Below are 21,156 nucleotides of genomic sequence, written 5' to 3'. Positions count from 1 at the left end.
TCTTGAGGACACCAGGCCTCCATTATTTAGTTATAATTCTTTGAAAACACTGATAAAAATGTTGAAAATGATCCTCAGTGATTATATTAATGCATTTGTATATACACGCAGTGTCTGCAAACATAAAGTAATCCAAATTTGTGCATGGTTTATAAACATTCTCATGAAACATATTACATTAATACTGTATATGCTTTCTGGATCATGTTTTATTGTACATAACAATAATTATACTAATACTAAAACTACTAATAATAATTATTTATAGCTAATTAATGAGCAACTATTAGTGTTGCTAATTTTTACATGTTTTATTTGGGGAAAGAAGAAAATAAAATAAGTTATAATATAATACCTATATGATAAATAATTTTTATTATTGTTTTTTGTTTTAGCAATTTCTCTTTACATTTTTTTCCTTTGCATGGTAAACAATTCGCTTAGAGTTGGGTAACGTGTAAATAAATACAAACGAATTAATGTCTTTATAATTTATGTAACTGCTTGTCACTTCGGGTAAACGCGCTTTCAGTAGTTGAACGCAGGGGGCGCTGTGGCGCCATAGAATAACCGGACGTGACGCGGGGTAAGCGAGCCATGACATCACAAAGTGAAAGTATGGCAGCGACTGTTGAAGTGGATTTAAAGTTCATCACGTTTTCTCTCTGTAACGCACTTTACGATCACACAAACATCTACACGAATATGTGTCCAGTGCACGGTGGTCATATGATGTTTATCTTTGATTTACAGATTGACGCGCGCGCGGGAACGCTGGGAACGCGCAGGGAAAACGGGTGATTTAAATACGGGTGAGGATAATGTGCTATAAACCTCAAAACGCAGCTTATGCGCTGTTTAATGTTTTCTTATTATATCCTATATTGTGTACAGTTAGTTAAAGCCTTAAATAGATTGCTAGTTTCAGATTATTGATGTTATTTTTAAATGCAGAGTGTCTGCATACTTATTGCATTCGTATTTGAATTTTATTTATATTAAAGTGTAATGAACTGAATGGTTTAGTTAAGAGCGTTGAAATAATTTGATGCCAGGAACACCTAAAAAAAAAGAGAGCTCTTTGAACTCTCTTATAATATATACGCAGCTGTTTTTATGTATTACTAATTTTTTTTTTTTGTTTTGTTTTGTTTTTTAAGATAAAAGTGACAGAAACTAGATAATTGTAGCCATTAAAAAAAAAGTGGAAGTGATGTTGTCACTTTTTTAAATTCATATAATTTGATCATTTCTGTATTTTAAAATGTATCAACGGTAACTTTTCGTATTTCAATCAAAATTGCATACTTGCAACTGAACTTTTTTTATTCTAATCTATGTTTTAGGTAGAACATCCTCAGCAATGGCTGCCGAAGGAAGCCCGGACCACGAATCCGGTGGTCAGGGTTTGCAAGCAGAGCTTGCGTCTCTGCGATCACAGGCAGAGGCGCTGCAACAGGAGCTGAAGACGTGTAAAGATGAACTTCAGAAGTTACAGAAGCAGCTCGGCCAGAGCGAACGGCTCCAGAAGACGACAGAAAGCTACAATGAAGATCTGAGACAGCAGGTGAGCCGCCGGTGCTCACGGAGGACAGGGGCACTTGACCAATTAAAACACGAACGTCTCGGCACTAGAACGTTGTCGATAACATTCTCTGTATTGCTTTAGGTCGATAAACTAAGTGCAGAAATCCACGAGCGAAAGAAGAGAGAAAGGGAGAAAATAGATGCTGAGACTCAGACAGAGACAGAGGAGTATACGTGGACGGAGACAGGTCGGTTTTTTCTTTTATTTCTTTTATCCTGTCATTTGCAGCATTGTTGTGTTGATTAATCGTTATTTTCTTCCTGAAACAGATTATTATAATTATTACTATGGCGGGTACTCCCAGTCAGGAACAGAGACAACAGCAGAAGCCAAGGAGAATGTTGTCATGGAAACTCAAGGATATTGTGAACCCAAAGAGGAGCATCACGCAACAGCTGAGACGGCACCAGCCAATCCTGAGCTACCAAATGAATCAAGTGATTTTCCACAGACAGAGGTATAAGAAGTCTTGCTTTAAATGTTATTTCTTTCTAAGAATTGATCTGGGCATTTATTATTATCGGTATTGACGTAGCTTGCATGTGTTGCATTTTTAGATGAAATAACTAAAAAAAAAAAAGTCTAAAATATGGCCAGTATTATCTAACATCAGGTCTCAAAAAATATATAATAATGCCAGAGTGTAGCCAAAATAATCTGACATATTTCTACAACGATTAAATTAAATTAAATTATATTATGTCCATTTATTAATTATAGTCAAAACAAAATGAAGAAATAAAACTGGCCAAAAAGTATCCAAAACTATATTAAAACATATAACCAGAGCAATCCAATGTTTAGTTAAAACAATCAATGTTTAAAATCTAAAAGAAGTCTATCACTTAAAATGGTAAAACATAAGACATGGAAATGACAAATATGGCCATAAAATTGTGAAAACTAATAAAACGTATAGCTAATTATGTTATGGCTAAAATGATATAACATATCTCAAATAAGTTATATCGCAAACAACCAAAACAATCCAATGTTTAGTCAAAACAATCTATATTTTGGCTAAGACGATAAAACGCGTATGAAAGAAATTACAATATGGCCAAAAAAATAGACAAACCTATTCAACATATAGCCAGAACAGTGCAAACATGTAATCAAAACGATCTACATTATGGCTGTGATGCTAGAACATATCTCAAAGAAATTAGAATATGGACAAATAATAGACAAAACTATTAAAACATAAATCCAAAACGTGTAGTGAAAACAATCAACAATATAGCTAAAATGATCCAGCACTGTGAAAATTATAACTCAAGCACTCAAAATAAAGGCCAAATTAATATTAAAATGTACAAAAGATGGACAGTGTAAACTAAACATGGACAAATAGTCAACCACATATTGTGATAATATAGCCACAATAATCCTGCATATACCCAAAATAGTTCAACATATCACCAAAACGATATAAAAAAAAAAATATATATATAAAAAAAATATATATATATATATATATATATATATATATATATATATATATATATATATATATATATATATATATATTATCTGTATATAACTGTATAGTTGTTTTTAGATATATTCTTAATTTATCTGTTATTTTATAAATTTATCGGTTTATTTTCTATATTTTTATTTTTTATTCTTTATTGTTCACCTAGGGTCTGTCTAATAACGCATTTTCAGTTCTCCATATGCATGTGCCGTATGTCCAGTAGAATTGACAATAAAGCAGACTTGAATTGACTTGACGTTCAGCAGAAACAAATATTAGCAGTTTACAGCCAGTATTTATCATTTAAAGTAGCAATTATTAGCCGGTTTGTTGACTGTGCAAACATGTTCTCAGGAGGCCCCCGAAGAAGGTGGCTCCATAGCAGACATGCTGAGAGCAACAGCAGAGGAAGCGCTGAACCAGACCAACTTTGTGTTTGACGAAAGCTCCGGCATGTACTATGACCACAGCACTGGGTTCTACTACGACTCTGTAAGATGTTCTTCTCCTGGAATGCTTGACTGCCGTTTGCGCAATCGACATCTAATCTTAATCGCCCGCGTTAATGTGTTTTTTCCTCTTCCCCTAGTCCAGTCAGCTGTACTATGATGCTAACACAGGCATGTACTATTACTACGACCCAGAAAGCGGAAAATACCAATTCCACTCTAGGATAGAGGTGCCTACAGCACACCCCGAAGTGGAGCAGACGCCACAGAGGAAGAACAAAGATTGGAAAAACAGGAAGTCGGTGAAGAACACAGATAGAGCTTCCTGTCCTGATGGAGGGGTGAGTGAGATGCACGCGGACACGCTTTTGTCATTGCATAGGTTTGGGATCACAGAGATTTGTGTTTGTTAGTTCTCACTCGGTCTTCCTCAACATGATTTCCTATTTGAAGTTTGCCAAACATCATCTTGAGTCTCAGTTTTCAGTATTTTTTCAATCCAAAACATCTTTCTGGTTCCTGGTTCCTGGTTCTTGCTATCGTTGAATTGAGTTTGTGTTAATAAGGGTCTCTTGAACAATCCGGAGTCTCAGAAAGGGGTACACTGAGCAATTTTTAGAACATTATGGGAAATGGTGGAGCTGATCGTATGCTCTTCCTTTCACTGTAGGTTCAGGATTTGACTTGCTCATTGGCTCAGTTGAAGATAGACCATTTGAGGCAAGTTGGAGTAAAAGGTACGGTCTTTAATAGCTTTAAAGTTATGTTGAGTTTTAGGTTTAGGTGTTTTTTTTGTTTTGTTTTTTTCCGTCGTTCAGCAATTCAATTTTTTTTTTATTAACTACTTAATTCGCTACTATTCTGCATCAGTAAATTATAATTGTTTATTGAGTAGGAATAATTATTTAGTATGGAAATAGTAAACACGATTTATAATGTTTATTAAAAAAATATATAATAAATAAGTGTTTTTGTACTTGCGTTAAAAATATTTTTTCCACAAAAATATTAAGTAGTTTGCAACTTGGGTGATAATAGAATTTTAAAATCAATAATAAATGAATATTGTAATTAGAATGCATATTAGAATGATTTCTGAAAGATCGTGTGACTGATGTAATAATGTTGAAAATTAGTTTTACATCACAGTAATAAATATATATATATTTTAATATATTATAATCGGAACCAGTTGCTAAAAATTGTTTTTGTGTTTTTCATTATACATGCAGCTTTAAGTATAAATGATTAAATAATATATATCATTATTATTATTTTTTTATTTATTTATTTTTTTGGAATGAGTTTTTATCTTTATCCTGGTTTACTGTGTTCGATTTAACATTTGTTGATGGCGTTTTGATTGGAGCATCATGCCATTTTAAAATCTGGATTTTGTGTGCCATTCTTTAATCCAATCCACGTCCTTCTCCACATACTTTTTGTGAGGCAAATAGGACAAGAATTATAAGCGCATCAAACTATGATGCAAAACCAGAACCAGTTTGGATGTTGAGTTTATATATTTTCCTGAACGAACTCAAAACTGAGAATCAAGTGGACCATGAATGCAAATCCAAATCTTACGTTTTTGACCTCAAACCAATATGGAGACACTTTTGGTGACTTCTTGATTGGCTGAATGTTTGCTCACTGACAGGATCATAAAGAAGCGGAGCCTGAGATTGTCAAACAGTCTGAAAACCACCACCGGGGTAAGAAGGATGATTCATCATCACTTAAAAAAGGACGAAAATCTCTGTCCCGAAGCCCTCAGCGTCCCGGCAGCAAAGAACGTTCCAAGCGGACCAAGAGCCGAGACCGAAGCAGAGATCGCTTCACGAACAGAAAGAAAAGCCGTAGGCGGAGCGATTCACATTCTGATGACTCGCTCGGCAAGATTCGGAGAGAAAACGGTTCGAACTCTGATGACACCCACAGCAGAAAGAAAAAGAAGAAGAGGAAAACGAGGAAGAGATCAGAAACTCGCAGAGAAAGGAAGTCACGCTTTGATAACGTGAGCGGTGAGAGCGAGCCGGAGGAGGGTGAGATCACAGAATCGGAGAAAGAACTTTCATCGGCATCATCGTCGTCCTCGTCTGCGTCTCCTGTCCGACCAGAACATGACAGTCCTGAGAGCGAAATGGAAACTCAGATCCAGGAAGGTGAGGAGGGAAGCAAACATTGCGTCCCCTGGTAGCTGTTTGGTGTTGGCCGTTTATAGATGTACTGTTATTGCCGTATTCTGCGCTGTTGGAACGTTTTATTTCTGTCTGTTCGTAATGCGTGTGATCGGTATATTTCAGAAGCCTGGCCGCCGTGTGTTCGGGTAACTGTGGTTCGCTCTCCCGTGCTGCAGACGGGAGCGCTCTTCATCCTCACGGCGGATACGGTCGCCACCATCGGCCGGTCGGTACAGCTCTGTGTCTAGTTCTGTTCATCGAATGCTTTGGGTTAACGTTTTTTTGCGTGCATCTGTTTGCAGAGAGAAAGACATGAATCATGCCATCAGAATCCCAGAGATGGGAGTTAGCAAGGTAAAACAAACTCGAATCAATCGAATTCTTGACCGAAAGCATTTTTACTATGACGTTAAACCAGGGGTGTCCAAAGTCCGGCCCGTAAATGTATTAAATGTTTTGGGTTCGGGTCTCCGCTTCAAACCACAAATGTTGCTGTGATTTAAACTATTTTCTAAATTTAAATGCAAATCAAACCGCTCTGATATTCTTTACAATACTGTCGCGGAACACAGGAGAAACATTATGCATAATATCATTGAACAGTGCTAAAAGTGCTTTATTATTACGCCAGAATAATGGTATAGTTCCTAAACACATCAGCCTAGAAAAAGCTTTTCATTTTCCGTCGGTATAGCAACATTGTGAAATATTATTTAAAAAAATATCTATTTTTATATTTTAAAAATGTGATTAATTTATGCAAAGGTGAATTTTCAGCATTGTTTCCCCGGTCTTCAGCATCACATGATCATTCAAAAATCCTTCTGATAATCTAATTAAATGCAAAAGAAACATTTTTGTCAGTGTAATATTTTTGAAAAAAAAAAAAAAAACGTTTCACTTTTTTAGGGTTCTTTGAATGGAGAGTTTTAAAAAAGGTATTTATTTGAAATAGAAACCATTTAAATGTCTCCACCGTCGCTTTTAATCAATACAATGCGTCCTTGCTGAATAAAGCTGTTAATATTAAGAAACAAATTACTGAGCAATAGTTTGTTTCTAAAGAAAATAGAATAATAATAACACATGTTTTAAAACAGTAAACGGGATTCATTTGATTTCATTTTGACAGCGTTTTCACTCCTCCTTGGTGTTTTTCCTCTCTTTCTCTCTGTTTGTAGTCTCATGCCGAAGTATATTTTGACCAGGAGCAGCAGTGCTATATGCTGGTAGATCAGGGAAGTCAGAACGGCACCGTCCTCAACGGGAACAGAATACTGCAGGTAACACAAACACAGCTGTTCTGTCCCAACATTCTTTTGCACACATCGCAATATGAGGACTTTTATCAGAATGTAAACATGTTTTCTGTGTCCCTGCAGCCCAAAGTTCGCTGCGAGCCGTGCCCTCTGACCCACGGGGATGAAGTGAAGATGGGAGAAACGGTTTTGTCTTTCCACATCCACATGGGAACAGACACGTGTGACGGCTGTGAACCAGGACAGATCATTGCACACCTGAGCCGCCATAAGAAAGACGACACCTCCGGTATGTATATACGCACGCATATTAATAACATCGAATTAGCATGCTTCTGCTAACAGTAATTAAAGTCTGATGCTTCACTATTAAGCAGTTACAGCTTATGCATGCGTGCATCTGTGTGTTTCAGGGACTGTTCTGGGTAAAGAGGACAAGGAGCTTCAACGACAGAAAGAATTGAAGATGATGAAGGTTAAATATGGCCTTAAAGTAAGTTTTTATGACCTGTACTAGCTCTTTTTGTGGTAAAACAGGTTTTTAAGCATAAACACAAAGTCAGGTGTGTTTGCGTTGGCTTTGTAATGGTGTGCGGTCAGTGCTGCCCTCCTATGGTCATTCTATTCCTAGGTGATGGAATCTACACCAGGTATAATATTTGTCCACTAAAACGATGCTAAGACAATAATCACTGTTATTATGTATTATTATTATTATTTCAGTTTCCTATTGCACGTGGGGTTATGAAAAATGTCAGTTTAAATAAGAAATACATGGCTATTTTGAATATTGGATTTTAAATAGAATTTTTCTACACATGCGTCTATAGTTATGTGCATACATTTTATACTAATGTTTTTTTTTTTTTAAAACATTAATATTAAAGCTTAATTTAATCTTGCTACACAGTGGTTCTCAACCTTTGAAGTCAACCTGGTTTGTTTTAGTGTCATTGATACTATTATGGCTTTTGTTCGTGTTTTAAAGTAGATTTTATTTTGTTTGGTTTTTAAAGTTTTAGTAATTTAGTTGTTTTTATTAGTTTGAATTTGAATTATTTCTATATCTATTTTGTTAAGTCCACGTTTTTCAGTTAAGGTTTATTTCTAGCAATTATGCTTTGTATGGTATTAGTTAATAAGTCCAGCATGTTTAAATTTACATTAAACATTAAAGTACTAAAATGACTAAAACGAAATACGCAAACTTAAAAATTATATTGCGATAACAGAATTACTCGAATTTTACCTTTAATTTACTTTAATTTAAATGAATGCATATATTGACAGTATATAAGTAAATAATACATATATCAATACAGAGTCAATACATAAAAATAATAAATGTATATACAAATATGTAATATTCTAATTCAAAATATTACCAAAGTCTGTAATAGTATAACTATAAGGATAAATTAATAATTTATATACATAAAGTCCTTCCAGGGGGTGACTCCTTTTAGAAGGACTCTTCTGGCAAAGAACAGGAAGCAATTACCTTGAAAAACACCCAGTAATCTATGAAGTTGGTGTTGTTTATCTATTAAGCCGTTTATAAGCATAACTCGGCTGCAGAAAAGGTATTTTTAGCACTACTAATTGTGACTTAAAGATCTTAACTGTGCTTTCCTTAACAAAGACCAGCATGTATGTGTGTATGTTTCAGAGCAGTGATTATGAGGAGCAGAAGGCCCTGAAGAACAGCAGATATAAAGATAGAGCAGAAAGCCGCCGGCAGACAGTCGGGAGCGAGGGAAAGTTTCAGCGAGACGATGCTCCTGCTTCTGTTCATGTGTGCGTAACCTATTCAGTCAAACATTTACCCTTGTAAAACAGATCTGCACTACAGAAGACGTCTTGCGCAACAATATGAAGCCTTATCAAGGTTAAAGATGTTTTTGCAGACTTGTGATTTTCTGTGTGTGTGTGTGTAGTGAAATCGGAGACGAAAATAAGGGTAGACAGATGCTGGAGAAGATGGGTTGGAAACGAGGAGAAGGGCTCGGCAAGGACGGAGCTGGAATGAAGGATCCGGTAAAACTGATGTCTCCTGGTTTTGTTTATGCCGTGTCATGTGTGCTGGTGCGTGAGATTTACACCTGCTTCCCTGTGTGTGTGTGTGTGTGTGTGTGTGTGTGTGTGTGTGTGTGTGTGTGTGTGTGTGTGTGCGCGCAGATTCAGCTGCATGTCCGCAAGGCTCAGTCCGGTCTTGGCTCTGGAGCTGCCCTTTCGGTAGATGACGCTTCACTCACGAAAACCAAAAACCAGCGGAACTGGGAACGCGCTCGGGAGCGCTTCTCTGATGCCTGCCTGGCCGACTCCGCCCATCCTGAAACGGACCAATCACCTAAAGCCTGGGTCAAAAGTCAGGACACAGAGTGACTACTTTGAAACTGACGCCAGACGCGGTCATTATTTGGCCAACTTTTCTAGTCATTTCAGTGGAAGGCCTTATTCTTAGGAGGTTTGTAAATAGACGGAAGTTTGTTTTAAACGATCGCTGGTCTGAGAAGAGTGTTTTTGTTTACAGTCAAATTCAAAAATAAAAAAACAATAAAACACAAACAGTACATGCATTCCAGTTTATACAGTAATATTAGTTTTGTGTCAGAGAATTACATGGTCCAATCTTCATTAGAATGCGTACAAAAGATTCAGTCCAACAATGCAGCATCTATAAATGCATATGAATGCATCAAAAATGCTTGGAAACCTCTCTGAAGTTTTTTTTAAATCTTTCACTTTCTTCCTCTGTTTTCTTCTGCGTGGGTCTTTTCAAACGTCTTGCTAATACTTCTCACGTCTTGACATTTGAAAGCACTTTGATAAACGTGTATATGCTTCTCGTCCTTTGAGCATTAAATTTTTTTTTTCTTCACATTTTTTGTCTTTGCCATTATGACACTACATATTTTATTTAGTTTCGCCAGGTACTTGTCCTAAGCTTAGGTTGGGGGGTAACATAGTATTTATTTTTTTCATCTGGAGAAGTCTTCATTATTCTGGAATAAAATAATTATTTAAACATTTCATTATGATTATTATTACCCCTCTTAAGTGATTATCAGTTTGATTGGCTATAGAACTAACTACTGGTGTTCGATGACTTTGCTAACTATTAGTCCTCTAAGCCTTTAACTTATACTGTAAACTGAGGATTAGTATCTTTCAAAACAACTAGTAAAATATTATGTACTGTCATCATGATAAAGACAAAAAAAAACAGAGGAAAAGAATTAATGCTCTCAAAGAATGAGAAGCATATGCATGTATATCAACGTGTTTGCACGGAGTTTGAAGGGACCCACAAAGTGGAAAACGGAGGCAGGAAGTCAAAATGTTATAAAGAAAACTATTGAGAGAGGTTTCTAAAGACCGAAGAACAACTGCCAAGACATGATTTAGCCAAGTCTGGGATTGATATCTCAATGAAGATGGACACTAGAGGCCTGGACAAGAATGCACTGCGAGGTTGCTGACCAAGAAAAACGCCCCTAAAGTGAATTTTGAAGGGCAACCTGGAGAAGAGCTGTGTATACTAGAAATGTGTCCTTTTGTTGCAGACTGCCTGGGGTTGTCCAACTTGACCAAAGGTTTGGGTCTTCCAGCACGATAGTGACTCAAAGCATACCTCACTTCTGGTGTAGAACTACCTCTAAATGAGCAAAGTGAACGTTTTTGATCTGCCTGCACAAAGCCCAGATTTGAATCGGATAGAAAATCTGTGGAGCACACTGAAGACCAGGAGACCTACGAATCTGAAGGATCTTGAGGGATTTGCTAAGGAGGAATGGGCCGAAACATGCCTGAAACTTGTTGAAAAAGTAAGCAAAAGGGAAGCAGCATTGACTATTAACATTCGAGGGCTAATAGTTTTGGCCTGTAGACTTTTTTATTATTGGTTATAATTTAGTTTCTATTTTTGTTTTTATTATAATAAACGTATGTTTGGAAATGCTGTGCTATGTATATATGCATGCATATAAACATATATACGTATAAAGTAGTTAACATTTGGAGTGGATAAAAAACAATCACCAAAGTTGTCCTAAAATGTCCAAAATGTGCTCTTGTTTTAGGGCAGTTTTGATAATTTTGCAACTTTTGAAGTAGGTAAAAAAAGTTGACTGTTGTATACGATTGAAGTATGCTTACTTACAGTAGATAGATAGATAGATAGATAGATAGATAGATAGATAGATAGATAGATAGATAGATAGATAGATAGATAGATAGACACACACAAAAGGTCTATATAGAAAATATATTAATTGTCTTCAGTGGTCTATCTCATCAAATTATCCTGTTCAGACACTAATAATAATTTTAGTATTATAGTGTTATTAGCATTCCCATTACTTGGGTAACAGTGGGCCTATTTATTAGGCTATTTAATAATATGGCCGTCTGGAATATGTGAGAAATGTAATACAAATAACTCGTATAGTAGTAATAACAGTAGTATTATCCGTCAAAATCAATAAGTAATCTTTATGCAGTGTGGGGTTTTTATTATTATTATTTTTATTATTATTTTGAGGTGAAATATGACACGAGTGCGCGAGATTCCCCTGATTGCGCAGCAGCAGCGCGCGCGCGCACCCGGCGGCGCTAGGACCGCGCACTTGTCAGCCGCGTTCGTGTGGGTGAAAAAGTACAGAGAAACGTCGCCTACCTAAAACCTCAAAAACTTCCCAGACAGCCTTTGTCCGTCGGTGCGACCTGGCGGAGAGAATGCTGACAAAATGTGCTTTCCGCGAAGCCGTAACTCCAAATAGGTGGGATTTCATGTAACGTTAACCGAACCTCTGAGGGAAGTTTGGACCGGGGACGGACAGAGATGAGCGCGAGCACGCAGCTGCTGTCCAACGGACCGCGGAGAGAGGTGAGAGTCACTCTGAACGATTCAAACCGGGGTTTTTGTCGTAGCTAGTTTGTTTTCTAAAACATGGGGTTGTTAGTTTTTTTTTTTTTATCGATACGAAGGTCGTTTCATAGAGTTGGACGTTAACCAGTGTAACAGTTTTGAAACGGCACTCCGTGTTCTGCCCATTCTGTTCTCCTTGTGAAAAGAATCGGTTCATAAGAACTTTAAATGGTTAAACAATATTGATTTTACCTGTTCAGAAACCCAGCTACTCCGTTAGTCAGCGCGCTCAGCCAATAGTCCGCTCACATTAGTATAAGAGAGCGGGGTAAGTTGTGACACTAAGTTGTCCTTTAGGCAAAAAGAAATGGCAAGTAATGCATCCAGGTGCATTTACTGAGATAAACAATAAAACCGCTTGAGTTCAGTGAACCCGTCCGCTGTTTAGGGTAAATTGAGTCATTGGGGGAACGCTCGACAGATTTGCATTTTGAAATCTGAATATCACCGCTATGACTGCAAACCTGCCGTGTATAAAATGTGTGCCATCGTAAACGTTACTTAAACACAGATGCTATTTTATACGTTTTGGCATTTCTGTATATTGTTGCACACGGTTTTCTCGATTAAGGGGTGACACATCTTACCCCTGTAAGTGTAGATCTGGCGCAAACTGATGGTTGTTTAGCGTCGATATCTGTTCTTTAAAGTAGTTGGTTTTGTTCTGCGCTTCCATAGGGTTTCCTTTGAGTCACCGCTGCCGTGGTTAGCAGTCGAGGCGATGTTGAATGTCTGTAACACTGAGAATCTCTACATGTTGGGTTGTATTTCTGTCATTTCACCTGAACTGTATTGCAGTCCTCCAGCAGAGGGCGCTCACGGGTGGGCTTCTGTGTCGAGAGCAGAAGGTCAGGTCAACAATCAGTCTAACATGCTGGACAGATTAAATCATCTGCAAGGACAGCAAAAGAAAGTTGATGGAAATTGGATACTGAAGATTAGGTGCTTGAAGCAAAGATATTAACAGATACCTCAGTCGATTAAGAGTGTTTACATTAAAATGCTCTCAGCTACAAGTCTAAAATCTTATAAGACGTTTCCAATGAAAGCTAGTACACATTTTGTAATTGTGCGGCTGTTTAAAGAGTCCTCGACAAACGCATTGACAGCTCATGCGTAATAAATACGCTGTGAGCTTCTGTGGTTCTCTGACGCTGAAGAGGGGTAAAAGTGTAGCATTGCATTCTGGAAAAAGTCACTTTTAATTGCTTTCAGCGGTGCCGGCTATCATCTTGACAACCTGAAGATTTCCCACTGCTTATATGAATGTTTAACCGCTGTCTTTTTTTTTACTGCCTTTGTATCTTTGATTTATACCGGGGATGATTACCATATTTATATGACATGGCGTTCACATGGTGGCAGATTACTTTTATTGAATACCTAGCATGTATCATGAATAGTAATACCATGATACCGACAGGGCATCAGTTGCATTTTAACAACTAGCAGTGCGTTTATATAAGAGGTATGCTAAGGAAGCTTACTTATGAAACAGAATTTTAAAAATGAATTAAAAAAATGACTTTTTAATCTCATAAAAAGTTTTTTGTCACTTTTTTACCTAAGAAGTGCAAGATATAAACACGCAATTATAATTGTCCATAATTATAAAAGTCCAAATTAAGCGGCAACAATCTTGAGAAGAGACATAGATTGCAATGAAGATAACGTATAGTGTTTTTAGCAAAACTCAGCATGCTCAGCATACGTTTTCATTATATGGAAAACGGCAGCTTTGACATTTTTAATAATAGCTCGGTTTATGAAAAATTCTCAGAGACACGAGGGCGGGAAGGTTTCAGTTTCGGTGAATGATCTGTGGAAGGTGTGATTCCATTAGACTGACCAAAAAATGATTATTGATCTTCAATAATTGTACTGCTTAATTTTCACACTTGCATTTTAAATCATCTTGGCTCAAAATTCTGCATATGCGCCACATATTTTGGGGGTATGACAAAATTAAAACCATAGTAAAGTGCATTCCCAGTGAATAAGACTTCCCACTGATTATGTAAATGTTTAACCGCTATGTATTTAGTTTATCAGAATAGTGCATCTGAGATATTATTGGCATTTCCAGGATATACAATATCAAACAGACTCACAATGCATTATGACCGTTGAACGTTTCGCCTGCGCATGTGCTGTATGGCATATGTGCAGAAGGACTTGCCGCAGCGACAAAGTTGGGCCAGAAACATTTTTCCCACCCATGCAAGAATCTGTTAAGTAAACTCCGGCATAATAAAAGGTCACTGTAGTCCTATATAATCATATCTGGGCTTATCAGTCATTTACAGATGTTTGGAACACTTTACAGCTTGGACCTGTAATATGCAAACATTTGAAAACCCAGATGTACTATCACTGACCCTGAAGTCCTACACTGTGCATTTCATGCATTTGGCAGATGCTTTTAATGACTTATTGCTTTCATATTTTATTGGTTCATGCACTCCCTGGGAATTCAACCCTGTGCTCTACTATGTGACCTGCAGAAACACTTTGTTGGTCTAATATTCAAAGCATTTTTGATGCATCAAGGTGAAGGACAAGTGCATAGCCTCGTTTCTTTTTATCAGTTCATAAACATGACCACTTGGTTCATTGACAGAAGTTAGTTCCTCTAGCATCACTGACTGCTGTAGGAATGTGTAACACATATTGTCTGTTTATTTTTTGAGTTTGATTATATAAGTAAACATTATGCGACGTATGTGATCAGGAAGCAATGCCGTATATGCTTCATTTGCCTAATATTACAGGTGTTGGCAAAAAAGGCCTAATATTTTCTCATTCTCAAAAAAATACAAATAGAAAAACTTTTTTAAGCACTTAGCAAAATAAATAAGTCAAAAAGTATTCGAAATGCATTTAACTTAGAATCTGCAAAGAAGTAAAACTTTGTTAAACACAAAGATTTAAAGAAACAAACATTATGTTTTTCTTGTCAGTGCCCGCAATTCTCACCTTAAATATAGGATTAAGCACAAAATAATGTCTTCAAAAAAATAATAATAATAGGAAGCGTGACTTTAAGGCGTTTTTTGAGGTGACTAAGAGATAAAGAGGACTTACAAATGGTCACAAATGCATCATATTTTGTAAGAAAGTGTGACATGAGCAAACCAGGGCTATTTTTGGAATCAGCTCTAAAAATAGTGAAAAAGAAGCATTGAATTTCATTTCGTTAATGCAGGATGTTGTTATATCTACATTTATGGGTCATCAAGCATAAGTATTAGTTGTTGAGTCAATCACTAGTCTTTTTTTATGCATTTTTGCACGCTATTGAATATGCATACAGTCATGGCTATCAGCGTCTTTGTCGTTTAAACTCCACACACAGCAGAAGATGAATCCACCATTAATAGGCAGACCGAGTGTTCACGGGAAGAGGGAGTCACTGATGTGCGTGTCTGTCACTGATGACGCTCGTGTGTCTTAAAGGACAGTGAGTGTAAGTTTGAGGCATATTCTCACAGTCTGATGCTTTGCGCCTGTTATTTAAGAGCTCCGCCGTCGTGATGAACATACAGATGATCAATACCGCGAGAAAATGGATCGCAGCGTGCAGCTCGGACCTTTAGTATCATACGCCGAGGTGAAACGAGGGTGTAATTCGTCCAAAATGTGACATGGCACAAACTCAGCGGGCTCACGGTTGGACAGCCGAGGTGTCATCGATCTGATCTGATATGATCGCTGATAAATAACGCGGCGAGATGGATCTGCTCTCCGTTTCTCCTTGACGCGCGCTGGAGGGAGGCAGGCGGAACTGAGCAGCGCGACCACCGGCCAATGTACCGGGGGAACGGCGGCGTGACAGCGGCCCGGGAGCGGCGGCGGTCTTGAGATCCGTTCCTCCGGGTTTTACGCAGCGAGGCGCGGGGAACGATGGGCTGCGCTCCCAGCATCCACGTCTCGCAGAGCGGGGTGATCTACTGCCGCGACTCGGACGAGTCCAACTCGCCGCACCAGACCACCACCATCTCGCAGGGCACGGCGACCACCCTGCACGGCCTCTTCATCAAGACCGACGCGGCGGACACCATCCCCTCCGTGATCGCCTACCAGAGCAGGCACACACGGACAAACTCCCACCGGGAGCGGAGAGAGAACAGCGGCGGACACATGTGCACGGAGGCCGAGACTCAGACCAGCAGCACCAGCGTCAAGGTAGAAGGAATGAATGAATGGCACGATGGTGGGAATCGGTTTTTTTTGCTCTTTATCTTACATTATTTCCACCATCTTGTCATTCATTCAGTGTTTCCGTGTCATTCGTGCATATGTGTGTTCTTGTGAATCACCAGCTGGATGCTTATTGCTGCCTTACGCTTATTGTTTACTACCTTTAATATGTTATTTTGTCATTTAGGTTAAATGAATGAGTTTTGTTCATTCAGAAACTTCAAAGAGGTAGGAGCCCAGTAAAGGACAATGTTTATTATTTACTTTCATAAAGATATTTTAACAGTATAAAACCCAAAGCATTTACACTTACATTTTAATAAGTGTGAAAAATATTGCAATTCCTGTAGCGTGGCACTAACAAGGTTCGATTGGGAGAACTGCTTAAATGTATACATTGAATGCAATGTAAGTTGCTTCGTGTGTAAATAAAATGTTCTGTTTGGTTTTTAAGTATTTAGCTACTCTCTCAACAGCTGTCAAGAGTTTTTTAGATTAATAATAGCATCACCATGATGCTCACAGGGGCACTAAATCCTTCACTGGAAATAAATCAAACTTTAAATAACAGAAAAAAAAAATAAAACTATGCTGGCCGTTTTTGGTTGGTCATTTTTAGAGAGTCGTGGGTCTGGTGGGTTGTAACTTACAATTGGGCCTTAGGTTTGTTTTAATATGTATAATATTTTATATACACAGATGCATTTGGCAGATTTATTCTAAGTTTAGCGACTTAAATGCATTTAAGGTACATTTGATGCACTTTATGTATTTTCTGGGAATTGAACCCGTGATGTTGGTGTTACTAGCACCATACCTTGCTGTTTAGGCCAAAGAAATGCATCTGCTCATGGCCAGCAGGGAATCAACAGTAATATAGGTATGATCTATTATGTGGAGAAAGCACATGCTATTTATTTTTGGTTTTGACATCAAGGCAATGCATCCAATTAAATCCTGCTTTTGGCACTAAACACAGCACATATTAATTGCTAAGGCAAATTTATTTAGTTTATTTAGTTTAAATTTAGTTTATTTTTACATTAATTTTATTTGCACAATTGATTCAAATTTATACACCTTTCATACATCTAAAGTGACTTTTATCAGATATTATAATGCATGTAAGTTCCGCACTGCAGATCTCCTTTTCTGATATCAGTTTTTGAATACAGTATATTTATTTTAATGCAGGTGGGGGTTGGATAGTGGTCTTTGTGTTAAAAGAGTCAAATCAAGTATTAATTAAATGAATACTGCTGTCAGGAAACAGGTTGGGTTCAACAAACAGGGCTCATGCTGTCTAATACCAACGCTTCAGCAGATTGTTTTATCCATTTCAAATTTGATTTTAAATAGATTCTTGTTGACATTTCACACAATCAGTTATTTTATTACAGATTTAATTTGCCATTGCATAAAAGTAAATTCAAGATTATGACGTAAAATCAATTGAAAACTACTTCCTTAAACTGTACAAGTGGGCCTAAAAGGCATTTGGACACTTGGACTGCTTGTAAAATCACTGAATGTCATTGCATTTTGGGGCCACTGTATCTCTGATTGTTATTTAGTTGTATTTTATTACGTTATTAGTGTACATTTACACCACTGTTAAAGGTAAAATCTGAAAAATCTGCTATGTGGAAACAAAAATGGGATAATACATATTTTTAATACATTTCATTTTCACTTTAGGGACTGTTTAAGTTTACCCTCGCAAAAAAACATGCTTTTCTTAACAAACCGTAATGACTTTTTGTAAGGCTGGGTGTTTCAGACTGCTTGAATATAGCATCGAGATTTATTGTTGAAAAATGTATCTTTTTTTGTCTTTTTCTGGGGACGATATCTTTCCGTTACAGTTTGCTTACATTCTGCAGATGATGTTGGAAGGCTGTTGACCTGAACGCCGTAATTCCTGCCATGTTTAGAAAGGATATCGGCCTTATCTGAGTGAAAGTGTTTACAGTCGGCTCGCGTGTAGAATTCAGATTACAAATTTTCTCACACCGCAGGTGAGCACACACTCTCAGACCCGTAATAAACACACACTTTTTTTGTTAGTTTTCTCGATGAATGATTACATTTTTCTGTCTGAGAATGATAAAATCGTGGCTCATTTGGACTGATTTGGCCGAATCAAACCGATGGGCCGCCGGACAAAGTGGAATTTGTGTTACGCAACACAAATCAGATACTAATGCCATTTTAAAATCCTACAAGGACCATTTATAGATCTGGTATGGATTTATATAATGGCTTTTAATGGGCACTTTGTGCGTGTATGTTGGTCGTCTGTCAGTTTGAAAGGAGACGTAGCGATTTTGGTACAATCTTGCCAAGCATGTGTGTGGTATAGTCAGATGCTTGCGCCCTCCGAGACTGGCGAGGAACTCAATGATGCCATTGAAGTGTGTGTGACTCCACACAGCTCTCTATCACTCACACACATTCTCATTGTATCCACAGCAATGGAGCCGATGTCCGTTTTGAATGAATATGCGTCCAGTTTGGCTTTCTTGTGTGCGTTTGTGGATCTCTGTGTCTTTTTTTTTTTTTGCAGAGATAGAGGCCCTGCGCTGAAGAAAGACCGATTTTGTGTGTCTTTGTATGCATTTGTGTGTGTTCAGGCCACAGAGTTTGTTTACCCCTCTGGCTGTGAGCTCTGCAGGGTGTGAACTATCACATGCAAAAAGGCTGATGAATCTCAATCCAGATACACAGACACACACACACACACACACATAGTTAGAGCGAGGCATTGTGGGAAGAGGTGCCCTGAGACATGTAACGGGGCATCAGCAGTCTCGACTGACATGGGGACATATCACTGTCACAACGTAGCCTGACGTAAAGTACAATCTGATTCGCCACGGCTTCCCTCGGGAGGTCAGGAACATTTAGATAACGGCATGAAATCGCGCCTAAATGATTAGTGCTGTCCTGCAGCGTCTGTCCCATGAGTTAGTATCATCTAGTTAGCCGATTTGCTTTCAGGGAACACATTTGTACAAAAAGAAGATGAAGATATCAGTCTCTCTACTTGATGGCTGCATATTTATTTACCTCAAAGGTAGTGAGATGCAGTGACGTTATTCTCCAGCATATTTGTAGGTGTTTTTTTAGTCTTTGTTAGAGGAAAATCCTGTGTATTAGTTTAAGCTCTTAGCTTTTGGCGTGGTGTGGCACAAAAGCCGTTAATGAGGTATGAGGTAAAGGTTTCATATCGGTACCTTAAAGATATATTACATATTACAGATACATATTAGTAAAAAATGTATGTTTGAAGTGCTTTTAAAAATGTCCTGCTCCAGTGACAGCTCCTTTGTTTCTGAGAGTGTGCTTAAATCTGGTCTAGCAGGTCAAAGGTCGAAGGTTCAAACCCCAGAATGTTTTCAGTATGAGAGCAATTCAAAAACCCAGGGTTTAAATTTTTTTAATTCTTCAGCATAAATAAATTCATAATATTAAAAACAACTACACGCATCATTCAAGTATTAAAGCATAACATGTATTTTTAAAAACATTTTAATAACAGCAAAATTAATAACGGTGAGAAACGTTTCTGCTGCAAATCAGCATATTATAATGATTTCTGATGGATCGTGTAACACCGGATTGGAGTAATGATGAATGTTGAGCAAATAAATCCAGCCTTAGTGAGCATAAGGTGTTTTTTTTAAAAAAATTAATAAATTTTACCATCCCCAACATTTTAAATGGTAATGCACTTTATATTTGTACAGTTCAATAAAAAGGTTAGAAAACAAGAAAATCACAAATAGCCTAATAGTGTTTTTTCTGCCTGGCCTATACGTAGATTTGCCAGTGCTGAAGCTGTTTTATTACACATACATGTAAGAGTAGTGTTAGAAATGCTGTTCATTGTCAGAACATATCAAAACGATTGATAAACAAGGTTAACATGATATAGAGGATTATTTTCGTGTCATGGTAGATTGCAAACTCAGATTCTCTATATCATGAGGGATTTGTATGAAATTTCTCTATATCATGAGTCATTCTTATGAAAAGTATGAAAATTACTAACTATTGGCAAAAATGTAGTTTTTCAGGTTTGACAGGAAACTAAAATTAGACATTTGTTTCTGTGTTTGTTTATGGGTGAGTGCTTTCCTTTCATTTGTGTGTGTGTGTGTTGAGGCTGTGCTATAGACTGTGTTCTCGCAGTCAGAAAGAGCAACAGAACTCCAAAGTTGTCCATGATGGTGGTATTAGTAACGTTGTTTATCATCTGGGAGGTTTTTGTAAACACTTGAAAGCATCGTGGGAGTATGTAGGATTTTACAGGATGGGAACAGATTGTTTGAAATATGTTTAAATGTGAAACATTCCAGTTTACAAGCTGGACACACCAAGAGCTGCTCTGCTAACAAACAGCAAGAGCTAGAATCACAAGCTAGTTCATTCATTTATGCAAGATTGGGGGACATACACTGAAACTGTAATTAAGTAGAGTCAATCTGTGTGTGTGCATGCACATATATATATATATATATATATATATATATATATATATATATATATATATATATATATATATATATATATATATATATATATATATAAAACTAAGAATGAAATTATCAATTAATTTATTAATCAACAGTTGTGCTTGTTAGCAGTTAATGCACTCTGAATAAAAATGAACTAACAGTGAACAACTGTATTATCATTAACTAATATTAAGACTAATATTAAGATTAATAAGTGCTGTAATAAATGTATTGTTCATTGCTCATTAACTAACGGCACCTTATTGTACAGTGTTAGCTTAATGGTAAGTAGCAATACATTTTTTCAGATACAGCTATAACTAGTATACCACATAGAAATTTCCTGTGGGCACATTATTTTAGCGGACTTTGAGCATGAGCGGTAGCACATTCATTGAGCAGAATGAAATGTATTATATTTTATAGTCTATTTGGGCTTGTATTTTCTGCTGTTTTTCTCTTTCGGCCAAAAAACTAGAATGCCATTTTTGCTGGCCAAAATTTCGGTGGATACCAAAGTTAAATAATGTTTTTGAGTTTTTTTTTA

The 21,156-nt window shown here is 37.2% G+C and overlaps 2 protein-coding genes across 7 annotated transcripts in view; both read left to right on the top strand.

Annotated features, from left to right (window-relative positions):
- Positions 1-590: 590 nt before the first annotated feature.
- Positions 591-9,527, top strand: aggf1 (angiogenic factor with G patch and FHA domains 1). 4 transcript variants are annotated; one of them, XM_043234444.1, is made up of 16 exons: positions 591-667; positions 754-812; positions 1,347-1,567; positions 1,670-1,775; positions 1,858-2,045; positions 3,423-3,560; positions 3,658-3,858; positions 5,178-5,682; positions 5,824-5,926; positions 6,003-6,054; positions 6,882-6,983; positions 7,083-7,248; positions 7,373-7,452; positions 8,629-8,756; positions 8,897-8,996; positions 9,138-9,527. In XM_043234444.1, the coding sequence occupies exons 3-16, from the start codon at positions 1,364-1,366 to the stop codon at positions 9,342-9,344; spliced, it is 2,280 nt and encodes a 759-aa protein (XP_043090379.1). In that variant the 5' UTR covers positions 591-667; positions 754-812; positions 1,347-1,363; the 3' UTR covers positions 9,345-9,527. The 4 variants fall into 4 exon arrangements, 3 of the variants coding, with proteins under 3 accessions (XP_043090379.1, XP_043090380.1, XP_043090381.1); XM_043234445.1 differs by having other exon boundaries at positions 594-812; positions 5,827-5,926; XM_043234446.1 differs by lacking the exon at positions 5,178-5,682 and adding an exon at positions 4,188-4,254 and having other exon boundaries at positions 594-812.
- A 2,061-nt stretch (positions 9,528-11,588) lies between these two features.
- The window catches only part of pde8b (phosphodiesterase 8B), a 40,568-nt gene continuing 31,000 nt past the window's right edge, over positions 11,589-21,156 (top strand). The window contains exon 1 of one of the 3 annotated variants that reach the window (XM_043234299.1): positions 11,589-11,847. In XM_043234299.1, coding sequence (XP_043090234.1) covers positions 11,803-11,847 — 45 coding nt within the window. In that variant the 5' untranslated portion in view covers positions 11,589-11,802. Of the gene's footprint in view, positions 11,848-14,856; positions 16,075-21,156 lie in introns of those variants that run through there. The other 2 variants (XR_006250403.1, XM_043234298.1) reach the window with 2 other exon arrangements.

This window comes from Puntigrus tetrazona, unplaced genomic scaffold (assembly GCF_018831695.1).
Source record: "Puntigrus tetrazona isolate hp1 unplaced genomic scaffold, ASM1883169v1 S000001111, whole genome shotgun sequence".
In the NCBI taxonomy this organism is placed as follows: Eukaryota; Metazoa; Chordata; class Actinopteri; order Cypriniformes; family Cyprinidae; genus Puntigrus; species Puntigrus tetrazona.
This window is presented reverse-complemented; position numbering and strand designations above follow the sequence as displayed.

Bases quoted from the DNA above. Each gene is read 5' to 3' on its own strand.
- aggf1 (XM_043234444.1), top strand. From the start codon at position 1,364: ATGGCTGCCGAAGGAAGCCCGGACCACGAATCCGGTGGTCAGGGTTTG. The intron at 7,249-7,372 runs GTATGTATATAC...TGTGTGTTTCAG, and splicing joins TAAGAAAGACGACACCTCCG to GGACTGTTCTGGGTAAAGAG. The intron at 8,997-9,137 runs GTAAAACTGATG...GTGTGCGCGCAG, and splicing joins GAGCTGGAATGAAGGATCCG to ATTCAGCTGCATGTCCGCAA.